The sequence below is a fragment of the Molothrus aeneus genome, chromosome 1 (genome assembly GCF_037042795.1).
Source record: "Molothrus aeneus isolate 106 chromosome 1, BPBGC_Maene_1.0, whole genome shotgun sequence".
Classification (NCBI taxonomy): domain Eukaryota; kingdom Metazoa; phylum Chordata; class Aves; order Passeriformes; family Icteridae; genus Molothrus; species Molothrus aeneus.
In genome coordinates this window covers 90,813,942-90,836,163 of record NC_089646.1, presented here as the reverse complement: position 1 = coordinate 90,836,163, position 22,222 = coordinate 90,813,942, and the positions used below count along the sequence as shown (strand labels likewise).

The window sequence follows — 22,222 nt, the reverse complement described above, 5'->3', positions numbered from 1 at the left end:
TAAGTTTGAAACTTTGTAAGTTAATTTTGTTAATACGCTTAACATTTGAGGTAGTGGAATTTTAGGAGTGTTTGATATTGTTCATGCTTAAGTAAGCTGTCTAAAGGACACTGGCTCAGTAAAAAGACCAGAAGGACATCCCAGTCCTGGAAATAAGGGTGTGACTTCTTGGGAACTTAGAACTATCCATGAAGGATAAAAGATGTCCCTAGTCACCCAAGATAATCCCAGCATCGCAGCCAGCTATGAAACCCTCTCAGTGTTGTATGGTGTCATAGTAAGTAATGACAGCAAGACTGACTCCAGGGACATCTGGATCAATAGAAGAGCAGCATGAAGGCTGCAGAAGTACAATTGCTGTGCTAAGTTTACTATGATGAGCAATCATAGTACAAGTGGAGGTGGTACACTTGAAATACACAAGAGCCGTTTGTGTAAAGCCACGTTCGCACTGCCCCAGTGTGGGTGGAGTACCTCACGTGCATAATACTTATAATTCTATACTTTGCATCTGAGTCTTTTTCTTAGCATGGAGAGTTGAAAATTTTCATAACATCTGGAAATCTTTGAGCTCCACAGAACCTCAGCTAACCCTTTCTCAGGACCACCAGTAGTGTGAAGGGTTTGAAGGAGGGAGCGGGCAAAGTCTCTCTGAGCCCGAGGCACTAAAAAGTGGTGTCTCTGTGTGCTCACAAGGTGCAGGACTGGAGACCAGGATGGAGGGATGATAGTTCTAAAGAAGAGTAGGAAAGTAATAGGAAATATGCAGAGGAGCTGTGGTGAGGATAAGCAGAATTTTTGTTAGAAGAGAGGAGTAACAGTCATCCTCCATTTCAGGTTGATTTTGTATGGAGTGATTTCAGGAGTGGAAATGTAATCTGAATAAGAAATGATGCTCTGAAGTGGAGATGTTGAGATCCATTTTTCAGCTTCATTATTAGAATTTGCAGTTACCTGTTGGTGCTTGAGAATGTTTTTTCTCTGTGTTGCTGATGCATGTCAGAGTTTGATTTTATACAAGGTCAGTCACTGTTAAAGAGTTTTAATATTAAATATATTTTCCCTAGCTTTGTTTTCTGTTCAGTTATTTCATAGGTTGAATTGAAGTATTTTTTTTAACTCACAAGGCTAGTCCTGCTTATTTACTCAGGTGTATCAGAGGGGAGAGGGGCTAATAGCGCAGGATGGTGAGTGTCTTTTATGCAGCTAGCTTTGAGGAGCTTTTGTTGGAGGTGTTTGTGTTGATGCTGATTGTTTTTGCATTTTAAACACCTCAGGGAAGTGATAATGTGCCCTCTCAATTATAAAATTTATAGCTATAATTAGGTGAAGTACTGTTTGAAGTTTATCAGTTATCTTCAGTCAATTTGGCTTTTCTGTATGCAATTTCTTACTGTGCAAGTTGTGAAAAAGAGGTTGCATTGAAGTATTAATGATGGCATGTGATGACTACTGAAATGTCCTTTGTCGTTCCATCTGCTTTTCTGCCCTAGGCATTAATGGCTTTCATTGGAAAGGTGTTTAGCAACATATTGCAGTCACTTCCAAAGGATCAGCTTAGGAAGCTGATATTCAAATGGTGCTTTTAATGATATTAAAATGGTGCTTTTAAGGCTAACTTTCTGCATGTTGATTAATGTAAGTCGTACTGAGTAAAAACGTGACTGACAAAGGATTTGTGGGAGCTTTTGAAGAGCTTGTGAACAAATTTTACACTAAGTTATCTGTAGAATGTGTAAAACTGATCTCTGATTCAGGAACAATGTTATAAAAGGTTGCAAATGGAATATTGGGACCTTCTTTCTTCATTTACTTGTTCTTTAATGTGATCAATGCCTTTTTTCTTCCCTTAAAGAAACAAAAATGTTGTTAAGTATTTGTTAAATCAAGGAGCTGATGTTAACCTTCGTGCGAAAAATGGATACACAGCGTTTGACCTGATAATGCTTCTGAATGATCCAGGTATGCTATTTCAAAATGCTGTGGAGAAATGTACAATATAAACAAATATACATTCCTTCCAATCGAGAAAATACATTGCAGTTGCTAGGAAGTATCCTCTCATGTCTAGGCCGGACTGGAGCAAGAAAGGACACTGTCTGAAAGTGGTGGGGTTTGAGTTAATTGGTTAGATGAGTGTGTACGTTTATGGGATAACAGATTTTGTGCATTCCTCTTGCTTTTGGTTCTGAAGATGCTTGAAAACTGTTCTGTTTGTGTCACCAGAGCCAACTGTGTGGCATTTGATTGTGGGGGCACTGGTACTCTGAAGTGTCATTAACACAGAGCTATGAGCTGGAGCTAGAAATTGCCCCTTGACAAAGAGCAGCCAAGGGACAGGACAGAGAGAGCACAGTAGGAACAGAACTAGGGAACTCCTGACTGAACCTCCAGCTAGTTCTGTACAGGCTGAGAATAAATCACACCTCACGGTTCCGGTTGTTTGTGTGGGAGTGCTGTAGGACAAGACAGCATGCTTTGGGGAGGCTTGAATGAAACACATTTAGTTTTTGTTGCAGTTTGTTTTACATATAAAATTTGTTACCGTTAACCTTCCTTGGTACCTGAATTGATTTATCTGAAGCCAAAACCCATGACTGCTAATGAAGTCTCTGAATTTACACCTATGGTGGTCATGGTTACTAGCAGATTGTTTTCTATGGTAAAGGTAGATCACTAATAGTACAACATTCTAGACAGTAAATACAGAGAATTATTTTAGAACTAACTTCTGTGACAGAATAGTTTGTCTCACTACTTCTTTCCCTCTTGTTCAGTTCTCTCTGCCTTTCTGAAAATCCTACCTGGCTCCTGTACAAAATGCAGATTTACAGAATTTTTTTTTTTGCTTTCCTGTCTCCTGTCATGCTTGTTCTTTTTTCATCCTCTTACTTTTTTTATTACTTCTTTTTTGTCCATCTTTTTTCTTACCATTTCTTTTCAGTCCCTTCATTGTCCAGGCTGAACATCTTCTTTCTCTTTGGGATTTACTTTCGAACTTCTTTTCTGCAACCTATGCTTGAAGAAAGAATATTCATTTTTCTCTACTCTCTTCTGTGCCAGGTGAGAAAAGGGAACGTCTCAATATTGTTCTTAACTTGTACAAAGTGTGAGAATGGGCAGTTCACTTGGTCACACATGACTGATTCCAGCTGAGTAGCATGCTTATTTATATTGATAAATACCTTTAGAGAGATGCTAAGACTGCAGCCCAAATTGTGAGGATAAGACATGGGAAAATAGGTCAAGAAAGAATGTTTTGGGGGTCCATCTGCTTTGTGTGTGAGATAGATCAGTTACTACTTATATGTGATTTACAGGGAAAATGTCAGTGTATTGGTTGTAATTTGGGAAAGCACAAAACAGGACAAACATTATCTCAATTTGCTTCCTTTTAGATACAGAGCTTGTAAGGTTACTGGCATCAGCATGCATGCAAGTAGATAAAGACAAGAATAAAGTGAACAACAGATCATCTCTTCCTCGTTCCAGAAGTAGGCAATCCTTAAATGTCCCAATCTTGCCAGATGACAAAGGAGGCCTAAAGGTAAATATATTCATTCTTGATAAAAACTCATTAATTCCTGTAATGTATAAGCAGAAAAAACAATTGCTAAGAAGTGTTTTGGATCTAATATGTAACTGGGTTTGCTGGGGAGTTGTGTGTTATTTCTGAATTCCTTGTTGACAGTGTGTTCTGGTTTTGTGGAGTGTAGCACATATTCAACTTCAGGTAGCAAGGCATTGAAGCATTTGCATTGAAGCATTTCAGTACCCACAAATAAAACTCATGATTAAGTGGAAGGTACCATGTTCATAACTTTGGAACTCAATTTCCATTATGATCTTGCTTTTAAATCTGGACAGAGGGTAGACTCCTTCATAGCCATAAATGGTAGCAGGCTATTGACATTGAAAATTTAAAATATTATAGCAGAGATTTTAATATGAAGAGTTGTGGAGGAGTGTGCACTTCAAGCTTACATGTCATCTGATATGCTGTATCCTTAACTCAAAACTGATGGGAAACAACATGGAGTCAGAATAAGTGCATGCCAACTAAACAAAGATACTCCAACTTTCATTGACTGCAAAAGAGAAGGAAGAAGAATTAGTTTTGTTGTTGTTGTTGTTGCCTGTTTTGGGGCATCAGTTTATTTAGTGAATAATCTTTAATTATGGTGTATGTGTAGTGTACCTCAGAATTTTCTGGAGTCCATGATGTCATCCCTTAAGTATAAATATTACCAGGATCTTGAAAAAAGTAATGTTAATTTCCAGGCTATTTTTGACATGAATTTTAAAGACCATTTAAAGTTCTGCTTCGGCTCAAATCTGTTTTGTCATTTTAACTATGAAGGAACATTGTTTTCATATGATTATGCTATTATTCAATATGATACAACTTCATTGTCAATTTAAACAGAGCTATTTTACTTAGATGGGAAATTGTCAGAATAGATTTTGGCTCTATGGAATACAGATCAACAATGGATTGGATTGCAACCCTTACAGTGTTATGACACAAAGGCTTGAATTAGGATCATAAAAGATTGTTAGGTGAAAAAAAACCCTAACTATTTGCCAGTGATAAGGATAGGGGAAGGATAGACACAATTATTGACACAAATTTAATATTCTGGAATATTTAAGTATTTGGCCTCAAAGCTAGAGTATTACAATGCTTACTAATCATTATCAAACTTTTTTTTTCAGCAGAAATTGTATTCTGTATAGTTCTATTAAAAATACAACCCATAAGCTTATGTTATCCATTCTTCCATCACTTCTTTAGTAATCAGCCTGTCTGACCATGATTATCTTACCTGTCTTACTCTTCTTACAAATACTCCAAAAGGGTAAAAATGGTATTTTCAGATTTTGTGGCTGGAGGGCAATGTCATAACAGTCATGTTTCTTTGGGCCAGCATGTCAAGAGAGGGCTGTGGTGAGGGGATCTCTCCTGGGATTTGTAGCAGCCGTGTTTCTGTGTGGACAACTGCTCTGTGGTGAGCTGGAACTGTAAACAAAAGATATTTATGGCAATTTGACCAGTACAGCATTTTTTTGTCTAGATCAGTGCGAATGACTGAGTGTGGGGTCTGCAGGATCATGGAAATGTGAGAGTGAGAGGGAATTCATGAGGCTCACTTGCCTTAGCATCAGGAGATAAAATAAATGTACCAAGAGCATCTTTGACAGATACTCAGTTCGCTTTTCTTTCACTGTGGTGAAGAAGATCCCCTGATCCCATGGTTTCTCCATCAGCACCCAGTTCCACTGCTTGGTGCTTTTTTGGGTCCGAATTTTTCTCAGCCTGCATTTTTTCTTTTGTTGCCCATTAAATTGATTGAGTCTTGTTCAGTGGTCACCTTCATTTTTGTAAGAACTGTATAAATACTTAGAGAACTATCATATTCAATCTTTTTTTTCTAGTCTAAACAAAATTGATTAATGCAAATTTCCTTGTTTTTATGTTTTGATTCCTAAACTTCTGACTATTTCTAGTTTGTATGTTATCTGTCAAGATGAGGATTCTAAAATCCTCATGATGAGTGGTGAGATTCTGACCAGGGTCACAGTATCACTTAGTGGCATACAAAAACTCCGTCACAGATGTGTTTCCTGTTACCAGTGAAATTCACTTTTTTTTTTTTTTTGCAGCAGTAACACTGTGCATCTATACTGAGTTTCTGCTATGTTGTGATTGATTTTTTTTCTTATGTACACTTGCTTATTTCCTTGCTTTTTTTCCTGCATTAGTACACTTGATTTCTTCTTGCATGCCAGCTTTAACCTCCACTGAAAAATGTCAGTTTGGCAGTGTTTAAATTTAGAGTGTTAGAGGTGCTTACAAAACTGTCTAGATGGATGTCTTCGTTAGACTACAGAAAAATATGTTGTGTTTCATTGTTGCAGTTGTTAGTGAGCATTCCCAAACCTATTGCACAAAGTATGATCTCCCAATTTGAGATCAAATAATTTACAATTTGTCTCATTTTTTGGCTGTGGTCTTTTCCCTTTATTAATTTTACTTGAACCCTATTTTTCTCAATTGTTTGATGAATGCTACATGAAATAGCAATAAAAGCTTTAATTAAGTCAAGCTGCATTCCAGCTTTTCCTCCCTTCTGCTCACTTGACTGGTTATTCTGTCAAAAAGAGATTCATTTGGTAGAGTTTATTTTCAACAAATCTCTGCTGGCTGTGTCTAATGAGCTGTGATGACATATGAAGTTTTTTCAGTTATGCTTTTTCATGGTAAGCATTTTGATCAGTAAATTTTCAGATTTTCCCTTTTCAGTGATTGTATATTTGCCTTTTGCCTGATTTCTGTAACTTCTTCCATACTTTTTAGTGAAGATAATCAATATTTATTCAGAGGTCATGTTGCCTATAATTGATCTGGGGTAATTTTAATCAATATTGTCTAGTTCTAATTTGTGTAAGCTCATTTAAATACTCTTACTCTGTTAAGCAAATGCACATATATTCCTGTCTTCCTCCTGTTAATGGTACTCATACTAAAATACCTGATCACAGGTAGGCTGCTTATGAAGTTTAAAAAAATAAATGCTTTTCAGTCTCACCTTTTCTTTGAGCACTTTTGTCATTAACTAGTAGACTTTTTATTTTGCGATGTGTTTCTCTTATTTTTAATTTGTGTGCAATATTGGCCCCTGTTCCTTTACTTGCTGATAACATAGTGGATATTCACGATCTCATTCTTCACCTCTATCACACGAGAACTGTTAACTGCTTTGTTTCTTACCATTTTGTGGCCTCTGTGAATCAACAGGGGTGGGTAACCAAGGCAACCATCAAGCCACAGCTGAAATGCAAGGAGAAGATTTATTTTGTTACCTGAACCACAAGGCTGGGTGCCAGAGACACACAGGGACCCAGGCTCCAGTAGGCTTAGTTCATCCTATAAGTAAGGGCTTCAGGTGTGGCTGTGAAAGTGTGTTACCTCTACACAGAAATTCTACTTCTCCAGTCAGGCAGAGGATAAACGACACTAGGCATAATAAATGGAGTTTTCCACACCTACATTTTTTGAATTCCCAGCTGAAAGGTCACTTTGAGCAGGAACCCTTCCCTCCTCTTATTTGATTTTAACCCTTTCCTCCCAACAGCCTCAAAACCAAAGTTATCCCTTTTCCATATGCAAAAATTTTATTTCCTTTTCTTTTTCTTCTTGCCGGTTCTTCTTCAGTGAATTGCACTCTTAATGTCAGTATTAAAGCAGTGTGAATTACCACATTCAGTTTCTCCTCTAGATTAAAATTGTTTGAGGGCAGAGATTTCCAGTTCTCCCCCTTAATCTTTTATTCCTAGCATTTTTACAAATGTGTAAGGTATTTCTAAAATGGAAACACTATTTTTCTAGTTCTTTGATACTGTTGCCTTCTCCCACTGCTGCTAGATTTCAGCCTTTTTATAGACACTATTTTTAACTAGGAATGAATTTTTGTTACTTGAATTCCTCAGTCTATTTAAAGCCCTTTATTACAGCTTCTGTACATGTGTGATGTGGTAGGGATATATGGAGAGGCTGCAAACTCCTACAACAGCAAACTAAAAACTCCAGAGATCAGACCATCATACTGTGAACACCAGAAGTCAAGGTGAACTTCTCCAGTGCCATTACTTTCTTGCCAGAGAGCAGTGGTTTTTGTCTGGTAACATAGTGGCTGTATTTACTCTGTTTTGGGGTAGTTTGTGGTGTGAGTGTATATTTGGGGAGCAGAAGCACTGTGGGTAGGAGTAACAGAGATGATGGGCAATTAGAACTGATCTTTCTTACAAAAAGCAAGGTAGCTTCAGTGACCAAAACCAAGAAGTGCAAGCACTCTCTTTTGTAAACTCATTGTAGTCTATGTTAAAACTAGATGAACTTCCAGTTCCTTTTGGAAGGTGAATAAATGCTGAACTGTGGGTTTTATTGCTTTCTCAGAGCTATTTGTCTCTCTTGCCTTTTTTCATCAGATCTTTGTTGCTGAAAGTAATGGAAATCTTTATTAGTTGTGACACGAAAGAGATACAGAGGTCTGAGAACTCCATACATTACTAATGCTCTGTGCAGATCTAAAATATTTTTAATGGTCTTCTGCTACAAGGATTAATATGTAGAAGATAAGTATAAAAAAGTTGCAAAGACATCTATCAGTGAGTAGTTGAAAAATATTAAATGCCAAGAAGAGAGAAGGATATGGTGGTTGTTACCTGGATTTGCTATCACTTAAAGCTACCCTGATGAAGTGTTGTTATTTTAACATTAGTTTTTAAAAAAAGTGTTCCAGAAAGAGAAGGAGAAACTTAATAAATAATCAGAAGGTACTTACAATCTGATTTACCTAGAAGCTACATAATTTTTGGTACAAATGGCATAGGTTTTGTATAGTCTAGAAATTATCTTACTGAAGATTTGAAGCAACTTGCACTGTCTGTAAAAATGTGAATATTTGAATAAATTTTATTTTGAGCAAAGTCCTTTTGCATAGCAGTTTCCATATATGTGATATGTGTATGGATGGAGGTTATAGGTACATAGTCCTAAGGTTTATGTTGTTTTCACAGCTGCTGTTTCCTTGCCTTCTCTTTTTCAGTTTATAGTCTTCCCAGTCTGGTTAAATTATCTATATAGCAGCACTGTATGGATTGTGGATCTTTAGTTTGACAGAAATACTATCAGAACTCTTACAGTTTGTCACTGGTTTTGAAAATCTTGGTGAGAAGCTTTGATGCAGATAACATAAACTCATATGCACACCTCTAAAAAGCATAAAATAGAGATGCCCTTCCTTGATTCCAGAGGGAGTAAAACTTGATGGTGAAATTGGAAGTTAATGGGAAAATTAAGTATTTTCTATGTAGCTGCAAAAATTCCCTATTCAAATTGCCCTAATATTTCTATCTACTTTGGCCTTCCAGATACTGTGGAAAAACATTTTAAAATATTTTCCAGGTGAAAAATAAGGGAAGAGATAATTATTACACATGCAAACTACACTGAAGGATTCTGTTGGTAACTACGAACCACGTTAACATTGCTTTTTAGCTTATTTCAAAAACTCCTTGGTGAAATTATTGCTTCTGTAAGGATTGCTTAATTATACATCTCTTTTCCTTTTTTTTTTTCCTTTTAGTTGGAATTAAATTGTTGTGTCTTCTTTTCAATCTAGTCCTGGTGGAGCAGGATGTCCAATCGATTCCGCAAGCTGAAGTTGACTCAGACATTGCGCCATGGATTTCCTTCTAATCAGTTTGTGCCTTTTCCGGATGAGACTGAACCATCATTAAATTCCACTATAAAAGTAGCCTCACAGAGTGATACAGACATGTCTGGAAACCTTGATGCTGCTGCAGCTTGGAACACAAATAACAAAGCTAGTGGTAAAAGCAGAGTTGTCTTGTGGGAAATGAGTTCTTTTGGGGTGGTCAGGATGATATTATTTCTGATTTATTGTTTTAGTTCTGCTTTAGCTTAATATAAGTGAAAAAACGTAATGTGTTTGTAGTCTATAGAAAGAGAGATTTTTGTGCTCATTGTTAATTATGCTGAATGCAGTAGCATTTAAACAGGAAAATACTAACCTAACCATGTTACTGTTCTTTAGTAAACACCAATAAATTAAGACTGGTCACTGAAAAGTGTTAATATCTTCCATAAAAATCCCCCACTGTCTGCAATGCAAAGTAAGACTTGGCTTAACTTTAGCTGAGGTGCATGAGAGTGTCACTGGAAATCCTCATACTATGTGTGTACTGAGGGTTAAGCTGTTGATTGTTTAAAAACAATGAGCTAGCCTTAGAAACTGAAGTAGAAACATTTAAACAACAAAACATAATTTATGTATTTTTCAGGTGCAAACACTGTGAAAGGAGAAAAGGACGATGAATTATTGAAAACTATGGTATGTTACAGTGTTTTTGGTGTTTCAGCCTAATTCAGAGTGTCATGTAGCTTCCATAATTTTTACAGTTTTTTGCCTCCCGTCCAAGTCACTTCTAGAAAAAGAGCTTGTTTGTAGTCACTAGACATGAACTGATTGGCTTTGATATACCAGTAGTTCTTAGACTAGAAAGTACTAAAAGTAGTGTGATATGGAAGCTGTACTGACCTCTTTCAAGAATTACCCATACCTTTGCTTGATCAGCAATGAAATAGTAAAATAGATGGAACAGCTGCTTAGTTGCTGACAAGTAGTATGAAGTGAGGAAAACATGGATGGAACATGGTACAATGAAGATGTGAAATTGCTAGTAGAGGCAACCATGAAATATTTAGTTTGGGAAGTGTATTTGTGTTATTCTGTTTCTTCTTTTTTTATGCTGTAGCTTTATATTCCCCTGCAGCTTACTCCCTGGTGATGTCATTAAATTCGGCTGGTTATTATCTTTATGTTCTTTTGTAAGAAGTTCGAGTTCTTTTGTAAAAACTTTTGATATGATTGACTGACGGAACTCCAGGGAGCAAAATCAGTTGAGGTGTTTTTGTCTCTTTCTGCAGTACACATACAGCAGGAACATGCAGTTGCTCACTGTTTACAGTCATCCTGTATTCAGGACTACATTATTATTTCTTTGGAAATTCATAGTTATTCTTGTGAAAGTCAACTTGAACAATATTTAGCCCCGTGAAGGAAGAGACATTTTTCTGCCACTTAATGAGCTATATTCATTACATCAAATGAATAAGCCTAATACTGAGGGGTGCCATGATGTTCATTGATTTCTCTATTGTTATTATGTGTTGTACTTCTCAAATAGTACTTTTGTGTCTCATTTCTGTTCTTTTTAAATGTGTTTTCATCTTTTTGCTTAACTTAATATTTTGAAGCTACATCACCAGGTCCCAGTAAACTTTCTTAAGAAGTGACTCTTCCCCCCACCCTCTTCTTTGTTCCCCTTTGTCAGCTGAGGAGTAGTGCTCCATTTACCAGGCTGCCCAGTGATAAGCTGAAAGCAGTGATACCACCTTTCTTACCACCCTCAAGCTTTGAGCTTTGGAATTCTGACCGAACCCGACTCAGCAAGGATGGCAAAGCTGAACAGATGAGAACTGCCTGGCCACAGAGAGCAGTCAAGCACGATTTTAACAGCAGTGGGAATTCTGATATAGTAAGCAAACTAAATGTGTATGAAAATACTGTGTTATGCCTTGGCCTTGTTGACTGGCGAGCCAGTCTGTTTCTGATTAGAAATTTCTTTTAATCCACTGTTTCAGCAATGGCTTGTCCATTTAAGCAGTGCTGCTTAGGAAGAGTGCCCATCTGTATGGAAGGAGCATAATGAAACAAAAGTTCTGTAGGAAGTGCAACAACTTTGGTTTGGTTTTGGGGGGTTTTTGATTTTGTTTGGGGGTTTTTTTTGTTTGTTTGGGTTTTTTTTGGTTTTTATGGTTGGTTTTTTTTTTTTTTGCTGTTAACCAGAACCACCAACAGTGTGGTAGAAACTGCCCTGATTTGAAAAAAAGACCAGGGACAGTAGAAAAGAATGAAAATTGCTCAATTTTTAGTAACCGAGCAGGAGGGAAGAAATATCAGTAAGACCAATATACAGACATAATATTCTGAAAGATTAGCAATAGATAAAATTGTAGCAAGTAGACATCAAGTGGACTTGAAGGCACACACCTTTAAATTGGAAGTACTGTAAAACTGGAAAAAGTCTTGATTGTTTCTGGTTTTTTATAGAAGGAGCTTGCCTGATTCTAAATGTTTTCAGTCAAAATGCAAACCAAGAGAAAAATAGGTGGTTTGAGATAGGAAATCTTGAGATAGGAAATTAAACAACCTTGACAGACTTCTCTTTCATAGTTGGAGAAAAAGGAGAAGTGCCTCCTCCCCTAACTGTAGACTGTAATAACTAGATGTAGAGAAGACCAGTCCAGAACTGGACTGGTGTTTCAATGTCAGTTCTAGACATGGAACAATGAAGACATTTAGGAGGAATTTTTTTCCTCTTTCCTTTTTTATAGCTAGCCTAATACCAGTAGAGGTGATTTAGGTGGAATAAGGCAGAATAAGGAAAGTGACATAACAGGAAGGTATGTGTTTATCATCCCAAAAAAGATGGTTGTAATAACATAGCTGGATAACTGGCATGTGTTTAAAGTGAGGAACAGGGAGAGTAGGAGAGGACTAGCCATCAGTCCTTCTGTGAGGAATGAAGGGTCTTGCTGAAGGTATAGGAAGGAGAAAAAAAGTAAGTCAGAGATGGAAGAAGTGATTTGAGCAACAGAATAAGAAACGTTAAAAAGCTGAGCTGCAAAAGTCATATTGCAAGTGGCTGGCAGTGGCTAATTGTGTAAAAGCAAAAGAAATTAAGGAGAATGTGGTTGAGGATTTGGGTAGTGTATAGCTGGATCAGTAGTGCCTCACTTAATAGAACTCAATAAAGTGGTGCAGCTGGCTGTTTGTATTGCAGGGAATATAGAAATGCAACTGGTGGAGAGAAAGTTTATATCACTTCTTGCAGCTTAGTTTGTAAGAAAAAAATATATGATGGATGGGAAGGTGGTAGCTGTTTTGTAAGATGGGAGAGACAAAGCCAGGATTCTGCAGGAAAGAAATTTCACATGTGATAGTTTTTTTTCTTCCCTACTGCTCATAATACTGTGTATATCATATCTCAGGTGCATCATATATGCTCATTTTTGTTGGTCAAAGATTAAGAAGAATTAATGGCTTAATGTGATGTAATTTATTCCATTCAATAAATGTATTCAGTATATATATATTTATATAGGTATATATTCAGTATATATGTATATGTAGAATAAGATTCTTTCTGATATCCTCTTTGTTCTTCAGTGCAAGTTTCAGAACTTGGGATAAAGAAAATAGCAGTTGAAGTTTGCTCTTTATTTTTCTCAATCAAGAAAGACCAAATTATTTTTCATTTTGTTTTCCAGACATCTGTTAGCAAAGTTACTAGACCAGTCAAATTGCCAACATTTGCAAGAAGACCAGCATCTCCTTCAAATTCCAATAACTTCAACCATTCTCCCCATTCTTCTGGTGGATCTAATAACATTGCAGGAATTAACAGGCATGGAGGAGAACTGCATAACAGATCAGGTACCATTTTTAATAAGAAAGTAAGTTCTATCTGATTCAGTTAAAAAATTAGTGTTTGTGATGATGGCAGAAGATACTAAACCTTTTCTGAGTGCTCCTACCATTGTAGAAGCAAAGCTTCTGTAAATTTAGTGGACACGGGATTGGATTTCAAATACCTACATAAGGGAAGAAGAGCCTCACATCTGTTACAGAACTCTCAGTGGTCAGCCCATCTCATGCAGATTTTACTGGATTCATCCGTGGTGGATCAGGTGGATGCTGGTTCATTGCACCATGCATGTCATGGAGATGACTCCTATGCCTGTTGCTTACTTTTTATTTGAAATAAAAAACAGTTTTCAATTAAAACCAAAGCTGCACGCATTGTACCCAGTAGTTGAAGACAATATGGTGAAGTGGCTTATGAAAACTGTCCAAAGGTATGAAAGTCAGCTCTGTGTGTGTATAGACAGGGCTGGCTTCCCTCTTCTGCTACTGATTTCTGTTCTTTATTCTGGAAGCTGCTGGAGAGATCTTGCAATTGTCTCATCCTTCATCCAGTCAGTTTTTAAATGAAAGTGAATGTTTGAGAGTTAACAAACATTTCAAAATTATGATTTCCTTTACTGGGTTTACTCTATTTTTTTTTTCTAGGTGGCAGCGCAGATAATGTTTTGTCTCAGATTGCAGCCCAAAGAAGAAAAGCAGCAGGCTTACCTGAACAGAAACCCAGCCAGCAGCACAGTCCAGTCCAGTCAACTCCTCCATCTACTGTGTCGGATTTGCAATGTGCTCAGATTGTTGGCAATGGAAATGTTGTAAAGGTAATGGGAAATATAAAATTTTGCACTCCAAATAGGTCGTATCTCAGTCATAGGTGTCTGGTGCACAACATTGCACAGCCAAAAAAGAATGGACACTTGTTATGTTAGTGGAAGCTTTTCAGCTCTACAAACCTTACTTTTAAGTGCAAGTCCACAGAAGATGAAACCTAATAATAAAACATGATTTTACTTTATTAATAATTTCACTCTGTAAAAAAAAAATGTAATGCTTGATGTTTGGGTTGATCCTGCACTATTACGGTTTCTCATTATTTCTTTCTATGGACCAGATAGAGTGTTTTATGTTAGTTATTCCTGGATTTTACCCTGAAGTGGTATAGTTGGTTTCTCCAGCTATTTTCTCTTCAAAGGCTCAACCTGAATGCAGAGTATGACATAATTTGTACCAGGATATGGTGACCACAGCAATATGCACATTACCAGTCTGCTCCACTGGTGTTATTTTTAAACAGTAGGTCATCACCAAAGTCAGATTTTGCTTCTGAGGCCATACTGTCTGTGCTGACTCACCTATCAATTCCCTGGAATAGCTTTGCTCTCACAACCTGCACATTTTTGCGCACATATTTGAAGTTCTTAACTGCTTTGTACATTTTTGATGGTTAAGATTTTAAATCTTCAATATCTGCAGACACAAACGAGAAAGCAGCATCATAACAGAAGATGTGACACACTATTGAGAAATTGATGGGTTTATTTACATAGAGAAACATTGCATTTCAGAGAGCAAGAGAAGGAAAACACAAAATTTGGGGTTTATGTTCTAAATGCCTGATATTCTGGAAATGTTAGAATACGTGAGCAAGATTTCTACAACTTTTGCTTATGTAATCTCCAACCAGCTCGTTTTGTTTTGCTTTGTTTGCATCTTTCAGTGAGATTCTTCAAATTTTACCTGAGGAAACAAAAATGACCAGAGTATAAAATTAATACTTTTGCAGTCTCATTCTGTGATGTCTTATATAGCAACAGTACGTGATATTTATATTTAATCCGTACATAAAAATGATAAATGAAATTGCAAAGTTGTTCAGAAATTACATGGAAATTTCTGAATGACAAAAATCAGAAAAAGAAAAGGTGCAACTACCAGTGCTGAAACAGTTTCCATGAATAGTCACCTTGTCTCTGATACGTCAGTCCTGATTCTGGAGGAGCTACTGGTTGCTTTTAAAAGATGAGATTGGGAGCTAAAATTTCTAACTCAGCTGGACCACCAGAGTCTGAGGATTTATACCAATTTTTTGGCATATGGTAGTCTTTCCTCCCTTTCTATCCTGTGTAATTGCTCCCTGAGTTATAAATGATCCATCTCCTTTTCCTGTAGACAAAACCCCTTTATCATCCTATTCCCTCATTAAAGTCTTGTCTGCAGAGCAGCTACCAAATGCTTTTTCTTTCAGAGGTGGTCTGGCCAGTATGTTTTAATTAAACTCTCAGCATGTCCTCTCAGCTTGTTTTTAACTTGGAAATAATTTCCAAAGAGCTCCTTGTGTGCCCCCCAAAAGTCTAATTTTTCTCCAGTTATATTGTTCATCCCACCAAGAGGTAATACCTGTGCCTGTGAGCTTTGGGCTGCAGATTCTGTGACCTTTTGTTGCAACAATGCTGCCACTAAGAAGTTTATCTACTGTTTCCACTCACAGTGGGATACATTAGGGGATAAAAGAGTAGTGAAGTGTAATGTGCTGCAGATCATCTTCTGGAAAGGCTGTTCTTTGTACTGTTGAAAAGATTTTTAAACAACATTTATGCCACTGTTTTGGAAAGCCAACAGCTTTTTCAGTGCTCTTGATTTAGATGTCTGGACAAGTTTCCTTCTATCCACCAGTAACAAAACATGTCATAATGTGGATCTCATTATAGATATTAATGTATCACACAACTGAGGTGATTTTTGGAGATTCCTGGTGGGAAAATGCAGTCAAATGTGGATCCACACTGGCTGCTAAGGCTAGCAGTGTGTTATTGTAATCAGCAATGTAAATGGTGGAAATGTAATGTCTATATCCATTGAGGAATGCCTTGTGTTCTCTCATTAGGATCATGCTGTCTAAACTTGGAAATAGCTGATCTAAAAATGCAGTAATATTACACAGATCAATTTTGCAAAACTTCCCCATGAGGGGTGAGATGGTGCAAGCTTTAAAGAAAAGAAAAAAATGAATAACATGTTACAGGATGATGTAATTTAAATAAATGCAGACAGTGTGCCAGGGAGGGATGACCATTCTGCAACACAAATGACCAATAACAATTTAGATGGAAATTTGGGACAGAAAGTTGAAATGAGTTCATGATGCTCTTCAAGGAGCTCTCAAGTTTGCATCATACTACATTACTTCCAGTCAACTCAGTGCAGGGCTAAGTAAGTATTACATTCTGACATAGGGTAGAGTAATTGAAGAATGTTACCACTCAAATGAGTTTTATCTTTTAAATCTGCATCTTTTTCATTAACTAGAAATGTTCCATTTATGCCACAGCACAGAAGCAAAATTGTAAAGACAAGAACCACTGTCATTCTCATTTCTTGCATTGTTACCTGGATCAATTTTTTTATCAGTTTGTTGTAGTAGCCTGAGTGACAAATGGTATTTAAACTCTGAATTCAGGAATCCAGTAAAAAATCACTTTCTTTTTGGGTCATACAGTGCAGGCATCAAAATGTATATGTAGATCAAAGAATTTAGGAAATGAGGTGCATTGATGATTTTTGGGAAAGTCTGTTGATATGTGTACAAATATATATATTCTACTACCCATTTTTAACTCATGTATTTTCCTGTTTTCCATGGCTACAAATATATTAAATATTTGCTAATTTATTAATAAATCACTTGAGTCCTGTTAGGTAATAATAAATTTGAGGTTTGGCTGGAAACTTCCATTCCAGTTCAGCAAGGGGTTTAATGCACTCAGAATTGAATTTGTGCTTGCTACATGTTTCTGGTTAATCCAGCATGAAGTGCTACTTTAAATTAGCATCTCATATGTTTTGAAAATCTTTAATTGAGACTTAAATCTATGAATGAAAATCACTATTTTCAAGTCAAAGTAATTTACTTTGTTTCTGCTATTAAACTGTTTTTATTTCTAATGCCAGTTTTACTTCTGCTTCTGCACATTCCAAGGTAGGTGGGGAGGTGAGTGAGAGACTGTGTGGTGCATAAGTGCCACCTATACTTAAACCAAGATAGTCCTTTCAGAAAAAGAAAAATTGTAGTGCTTGTGGGCAGTATTTCTTCACAAGAAATAATTTTCTTGTTACAAAATTACAGCATTAATAAATGTATTTTCTTTATAATTTTGAGGAGAGAGACTTTAATCTGGAATAAAATCACTATTGCTTCTATTATTTTAATATAGAAAGCAGAAAGTTTCTATATTAAGAAAGGTCAAGCAGAAACTTCTGGTTGTGACTACGTGCTCTCAGAAATGATACACAACTTAAGTAATGTTGAAGCATCATGTAAAAGTAAACATTTTTGTGATTATTCTTTAACTCAAATGATTATGTATCATTAACTGCAGCAAAAACTGGAGATGAACAAAAGACCTCCATCTGGGACTTCATCTACATCTAAAAGCACATCACCAACCCTCACACCTTCTCCATCACCTTCCCCATCTCCAAAGGTCCAAAACGCAGAGTCTTCTGTCTCTTCTTCTCACAGACACGCCAAGAGCAATGGCTCCAGCAGTGGTACTATTACAGAGGATGGTGAGTAGCTCACTGCAATTGCAGATTAATTCATTGAGAATACTGTGTATTTAAAGCTATAACTGCCCTGGACTAGTGTGTATCTTCATGAGAGTGAGGTCTCCCTTCTTTCTAGAAAATATATTGTGGTGTTTCATACAGTGAGATTGATGCTCCTGCACTAACTGCCTTCTTCTCTCCCAAAACATGTGATTCTTTCCATTTACAGAGAGACTGCTATCACCTCAAAGCTAGCATATAGGTTGGCCACTCTTAAGCGGCCACATTTTCCCCCTTCCTGGCTTAAGTCCTGTTTTCTACCTTTTGCTGAGGGTACAAAAGGCACTTTCTCCACACTAGATTTTTTTTATTAGTAAATGCAGAGAAGCACATCACTACAGAGATACATTTTTCATCCACAGCAAGTCATAGCTACATGAAGTTAAGAGCTGTAGTGCATTTATTTTTTGTGAAAATAACCTTATTACAACCTCTTTTTAACTTAAAGTCCTAAGAAAGAATTGTGATGTTATTACTTTTCCTGTAAGATTAGTATCTTTTAAAATAGACTTTTAGGTCTAGATTACAACTTTTTTAAAGTCATTTACTGCATTGGAAACAGGGTATCAATACCTTTGTTTTCTCTTGTAAATATCTCAAAAAAAGTGAAGAAAATAACATGACTCAGAACCTTTTAAATAAGGAATGGATGCACTTTGTACTATTTTTGTTTTTTCTGAAATTGTCTCTATTGATTTTGGTTTATTTTCACTTATGCCAGCTTTGTCCATTAACACTAATTCCATTTGACACTGAAGACAGGTGATACTTGACCTTCTTTCTGTCCTCTTCTTATGGCTTAGCTGTAACATATTCTAGTGACTTCTGGAGCAAATCCTTTCATGTTTAGTGCCATTTTATAATGAGATCTTGATAACATAAGTGTTGCTGATTTAGAGATGCATAAAAGCAAGAGAGCTCACTGCTGGATAACTAAGCAAATTCCCCAAGCCATCAACTGCTCTCATCTCACTCAGTGAAGCTCGCTTTTGTGAAGGTGCACTGATGCCAGGATACTGTGAATTCCCTTGTAGCAGAGGTTGTTTGTCAGAAACCCAAGTAGCTCTGGGTTCATTGTGTTTGTAAGCTTTTCTAGTTAAGTGCTTTTGTAGTTAAGTGCTCCTTTAATTCAAGGGCTTCTCTTACTGATGTTCTATTCAGCAGCAGCAGTACAAATGCTGATATGCCAAGCAGTAATCAGAAGAGTAAGTACAGAAGGTCTGTAGTGTTAACTTTTCTTTCAAGTGAACTTAAATGAGTAAGAAAATTGATTTACATTGACTGTTACTGTGAAGGAGCAGTAGGCAGAAGCATTCAGAGGTGTTCTTTGTTTCTTTTTAGGCAACCATTTGGTGGACCATCAACAACTTGGCACTATTCTGAGAGCCAGTGATGTAGAGAATTTTGAAAGACGAAACCACGTGAGAGTAAAAGAGGGCTCTGAAAACTTGGAAAAAGGTAATCTTACCTTACTACTATAAAACAGTATGAAAGGAGGTGCTAAATAGAAGTAACGTGGCAAAAGCAGTAAGAGCTCCAAGAACCTTAGCTTGCTTCTGGCATGGTGGTAATGAGACAAGGTAAGTGTAGAGCAAATGGAGTGGTAAAGTACAGGACAAACACATTAAACAAGAGTTGTAAAACTGAGAGGTTTCAGGGTTTTTTCAGCCTTAATAGTACAGGAACTGGAAGAGGGATAGAGGAAGAGAAAACATGAAGGGCCTACTCTGAAGGCGTTCTTTGTGTGTCTGAAAGGTGTTTGGTGTTATAGTTGTTTATGACAATAAGAGCTCAGACACCCTTAAAGTTTCTTCCCATATCATGGCCTACAGTTCTAATCATGCCAGCATGATGAAAAATGAATAGGGTAACTAACAACCTATAAGAAAAGGCCATTAACAATATACCTAAGAGTCATCCAATGAGAATTCTCTTTTCTTTCTCTAAGATGATATTCTTCATCAAACAATATAGAGAAGTTCTCATGATACATTTTTAAAACTGATTGCATTTTCCCATGGATTAATGTCAGGGTACTAAAGCTTTTAGTCTGAGAACGTGTCAACTTTTGCGAATCATTTTGGGCATACCAAGTTAGTTGAATTTAAAGTAAAAAAATACCCAACAAAACCCTAGCAGAAAATAAGACTTAAGTAGAATTTTTCTCTTCAGTTGTCTGTGGACTCTCCTATGTAAAGAAGTCTTCCAGAATAGTACACAGAGGTGTGTTTATTTCAAGGTACTTGATGTCTTTGGAGAAGCTTAGAATATTCATGAAAGAGATTCTCTTTCATGTTTCTAGTGATGATGAAAGAAAAGGGAAAGTCAAAAGACAAAGAAGTGAAATAAATGAAAGTGAAGTATATTTGGTAATGGACTAGTAGTGTCTTTAAAATGAAAGTGAGTTTATATGCAGAATATTAAATATAGTCTTGTTTTATAATGTATAATTCATGTTCTTCATTTGGACTCTGACGACTTAGTTTAACTGACCACTTAGGTACTTAAGGGGAAAAAAAAGTTAGTTATTTGTGACAGCAAAGTAATAAAAAGAAAACGTTACTTGAGACACATAATGTGTAATTAACAAAGGTAATGTCAGGTTATTCTGAAAGTGCACTTATGCTCTTTAGCTAATCACATTTTAAATGTGTGGGAAGAGTCACTGTCAGGTCCTGCAACATTTAATTTTCTTAGGCTTTTAGAGGAAAGACAGTATTCAGAGCTCTTAGCCTTGGAAGGTGGCCTTGTAAAACGTAAATTCTGTCCAGCTTTCATCTTAGCTGGACTTCAGCTGTCTTTGTTCAAGGTGTCTGGATTTGGGCACATAAAGAGAAGAGGGTTCAGAAAGACCTGTGCTGTATCAGTGTTTTGAATGAGCAGGTGTGTGGTTGCTTGCTCTACTCTTTTCCTTCCTGGATGATGACATAGAAATATGCCTTTCAGTTCCTTGCCTGCTTGAGGAGTTCTGCTGTCTAACCTGCACAATCTGGATCAGCCATCTGGGGCCAAGCACCTGCATTTTAGGCATTGAAGTGCCTTAGTTGCCCTTACTGGTTTGGTTTTGTAAGATCCTTTTAATGAGGTAGAAAGGGCAATACAACGGTGTTTATCCTAGCAAGGTAAGACTAGATGGAATTACAATATATGTAAGTAGGTGAGAACAGAGTAAGCCAATGTTTCAATTTCTGATGGAGAATAAATGGGGTTGGTTTTTTCTTGCCATAAATGACTATGGGAAATATAGGCTTAAATATATATATTCAGTTTATAATGCTGAGATCATTACAATATTTTCTAATCTATGGAGTTGACTTTTTTTTTTCCTGTTATTACAGATGAGCTGACTGGCATCCTTAAAAAATTGTCACTTGAGAAATATCAGCCTATATTTGAGGAACAGGAGGTATGTCTTTTCTAAAAGATCTTTTACTGTTTTAATGAAAGTAGGGTATAAGACGTTGCATCAGATTTGTGATCCAGAATCAAGTTCTACAACCAGTCCTGGTTGCAGAGAGAACCTTGAAACAGGGACCAAGTGGTATTTGTGGCATTCTCCAGAATAATGTAAATAGCAGAGCTTTTTACACTTAACCTACAGCTTTTCTATACATAGGGTTTTTTTTCTCTCTGTTCTTACACTCTGCTTTTTCTATATATGTCTGTATCCAATGTGGCTAAGCAGTTCATAGGACATACTGTATCATCCCCGGAATCACAGCTGGAACCTCATTTTCAGAAGGAGAGCAGCAGGGTGTGAGTCACTGAGATGGCTGCTTTATCTTCTTTATCCACTGTGCATAAGCAATAGGAGAATTAAAGTGGGGAGCGTAGGCATCGTGATAGATGAGAGCTGTGACATTGAGAGCTTGCTGAAGGATGCAATGACAGGAAATGTTGCTGAAAATAAGTAAAATTAATTCATTATAATGTTTAAGGCAGGATCAGATGTGAACAAATACTGTGTGTTTATTTGGTCAAAGAAAAGGGTCGTGAATGGACATGCACTAAGTTGACATTGCTACAGAGTTCAAAATTCAGCACAAGCCCAGACAATTTAGCTTCATCACAATAGATTGTGTTATTATTGTTCCTCTGCATGATAGGCAATGGAGGATTGTGTAGAAATTAATATATTTATTGTGGAAAGGTTCTGTCAATATGAAAAGTTTCAGATGTTTGTTCTTATCACAACCTTATGGATATGTTGTAATAATAAAAGCTGTTACCTGAACAAAACCTAGACTTTCCTTAGAAGACAGGAGAAAAGTAAAACACAATATTCTAAGTTCCACAAATACTTAGGGGGAAAGGATGAATAAAAGAGAGAAACCTTAGGTTTATTCAAGTAGCTGCTACTATAGGCAGAGCAATTTCTGTGGAGACTATATATTCTGTATTAATAGAACTTGATGAGAAAAATCCATTAAAATTTTAGATGTACTATCATGATTAGTTGAATGGTTACCAGCAGATTAGAAGCCTTACAAAGTGTGTACCATTTGGTGCTGGTAATCCATTAAAAATTCTTTTAGCACAATATTTAC

At 36.7% G+C, this 22,222-nt stretch overlaps 1 protein-coding gene across 1 annotated transcript in view; it reads left to right on the top strand.

Moving 5' to 3' along the window:
• The window catches only part of ANKS6 (ankyrin repeat and sterile alpha motif domain containing 6), a 40,824-nt gene that overhangs the window by 10,115 nt on the left and 8,487 nt on the right, over positions 1-22,222 (top strand). Inside the window, exons 5-14 of the mRNA XM_066560553.1 lie at positions 1,856-1,962; positions 3,399-3,547; positions 9,186-9,396; positions 9,868-9,917; positions 10,921-11,124; positions 12,920-13,085; positions 13,722-13,891; positions 17,447-17,636; positions 19,017-19,133; positions 21,014-21,081. Coding sequence (XP_066416650.1) covers positions 1,856-1,962; positions 3,399-3,547; positions 9,186-9,396; positions 9,868-9,917; positions 10,921-11,124; positions 12,920-13,085; positions 13,722-13,891; positions 17,447-17,636; positions 19,017-19,133; positions 21,014-21,081 — 1,432 coding nt within the window. The remainder of the gene's footprint in view (positions 1-1,855; positions 1,963-3,398; positions 3,548-9,185; positions 9,397-9,867; positions 9,918-10,920; positions 11,125-12,919; positions 13,086-13,721; positions 13,892-17,446; positions 17,637-19,016; positions 19,134-21,013; positions 21,082-22,222) is intronic.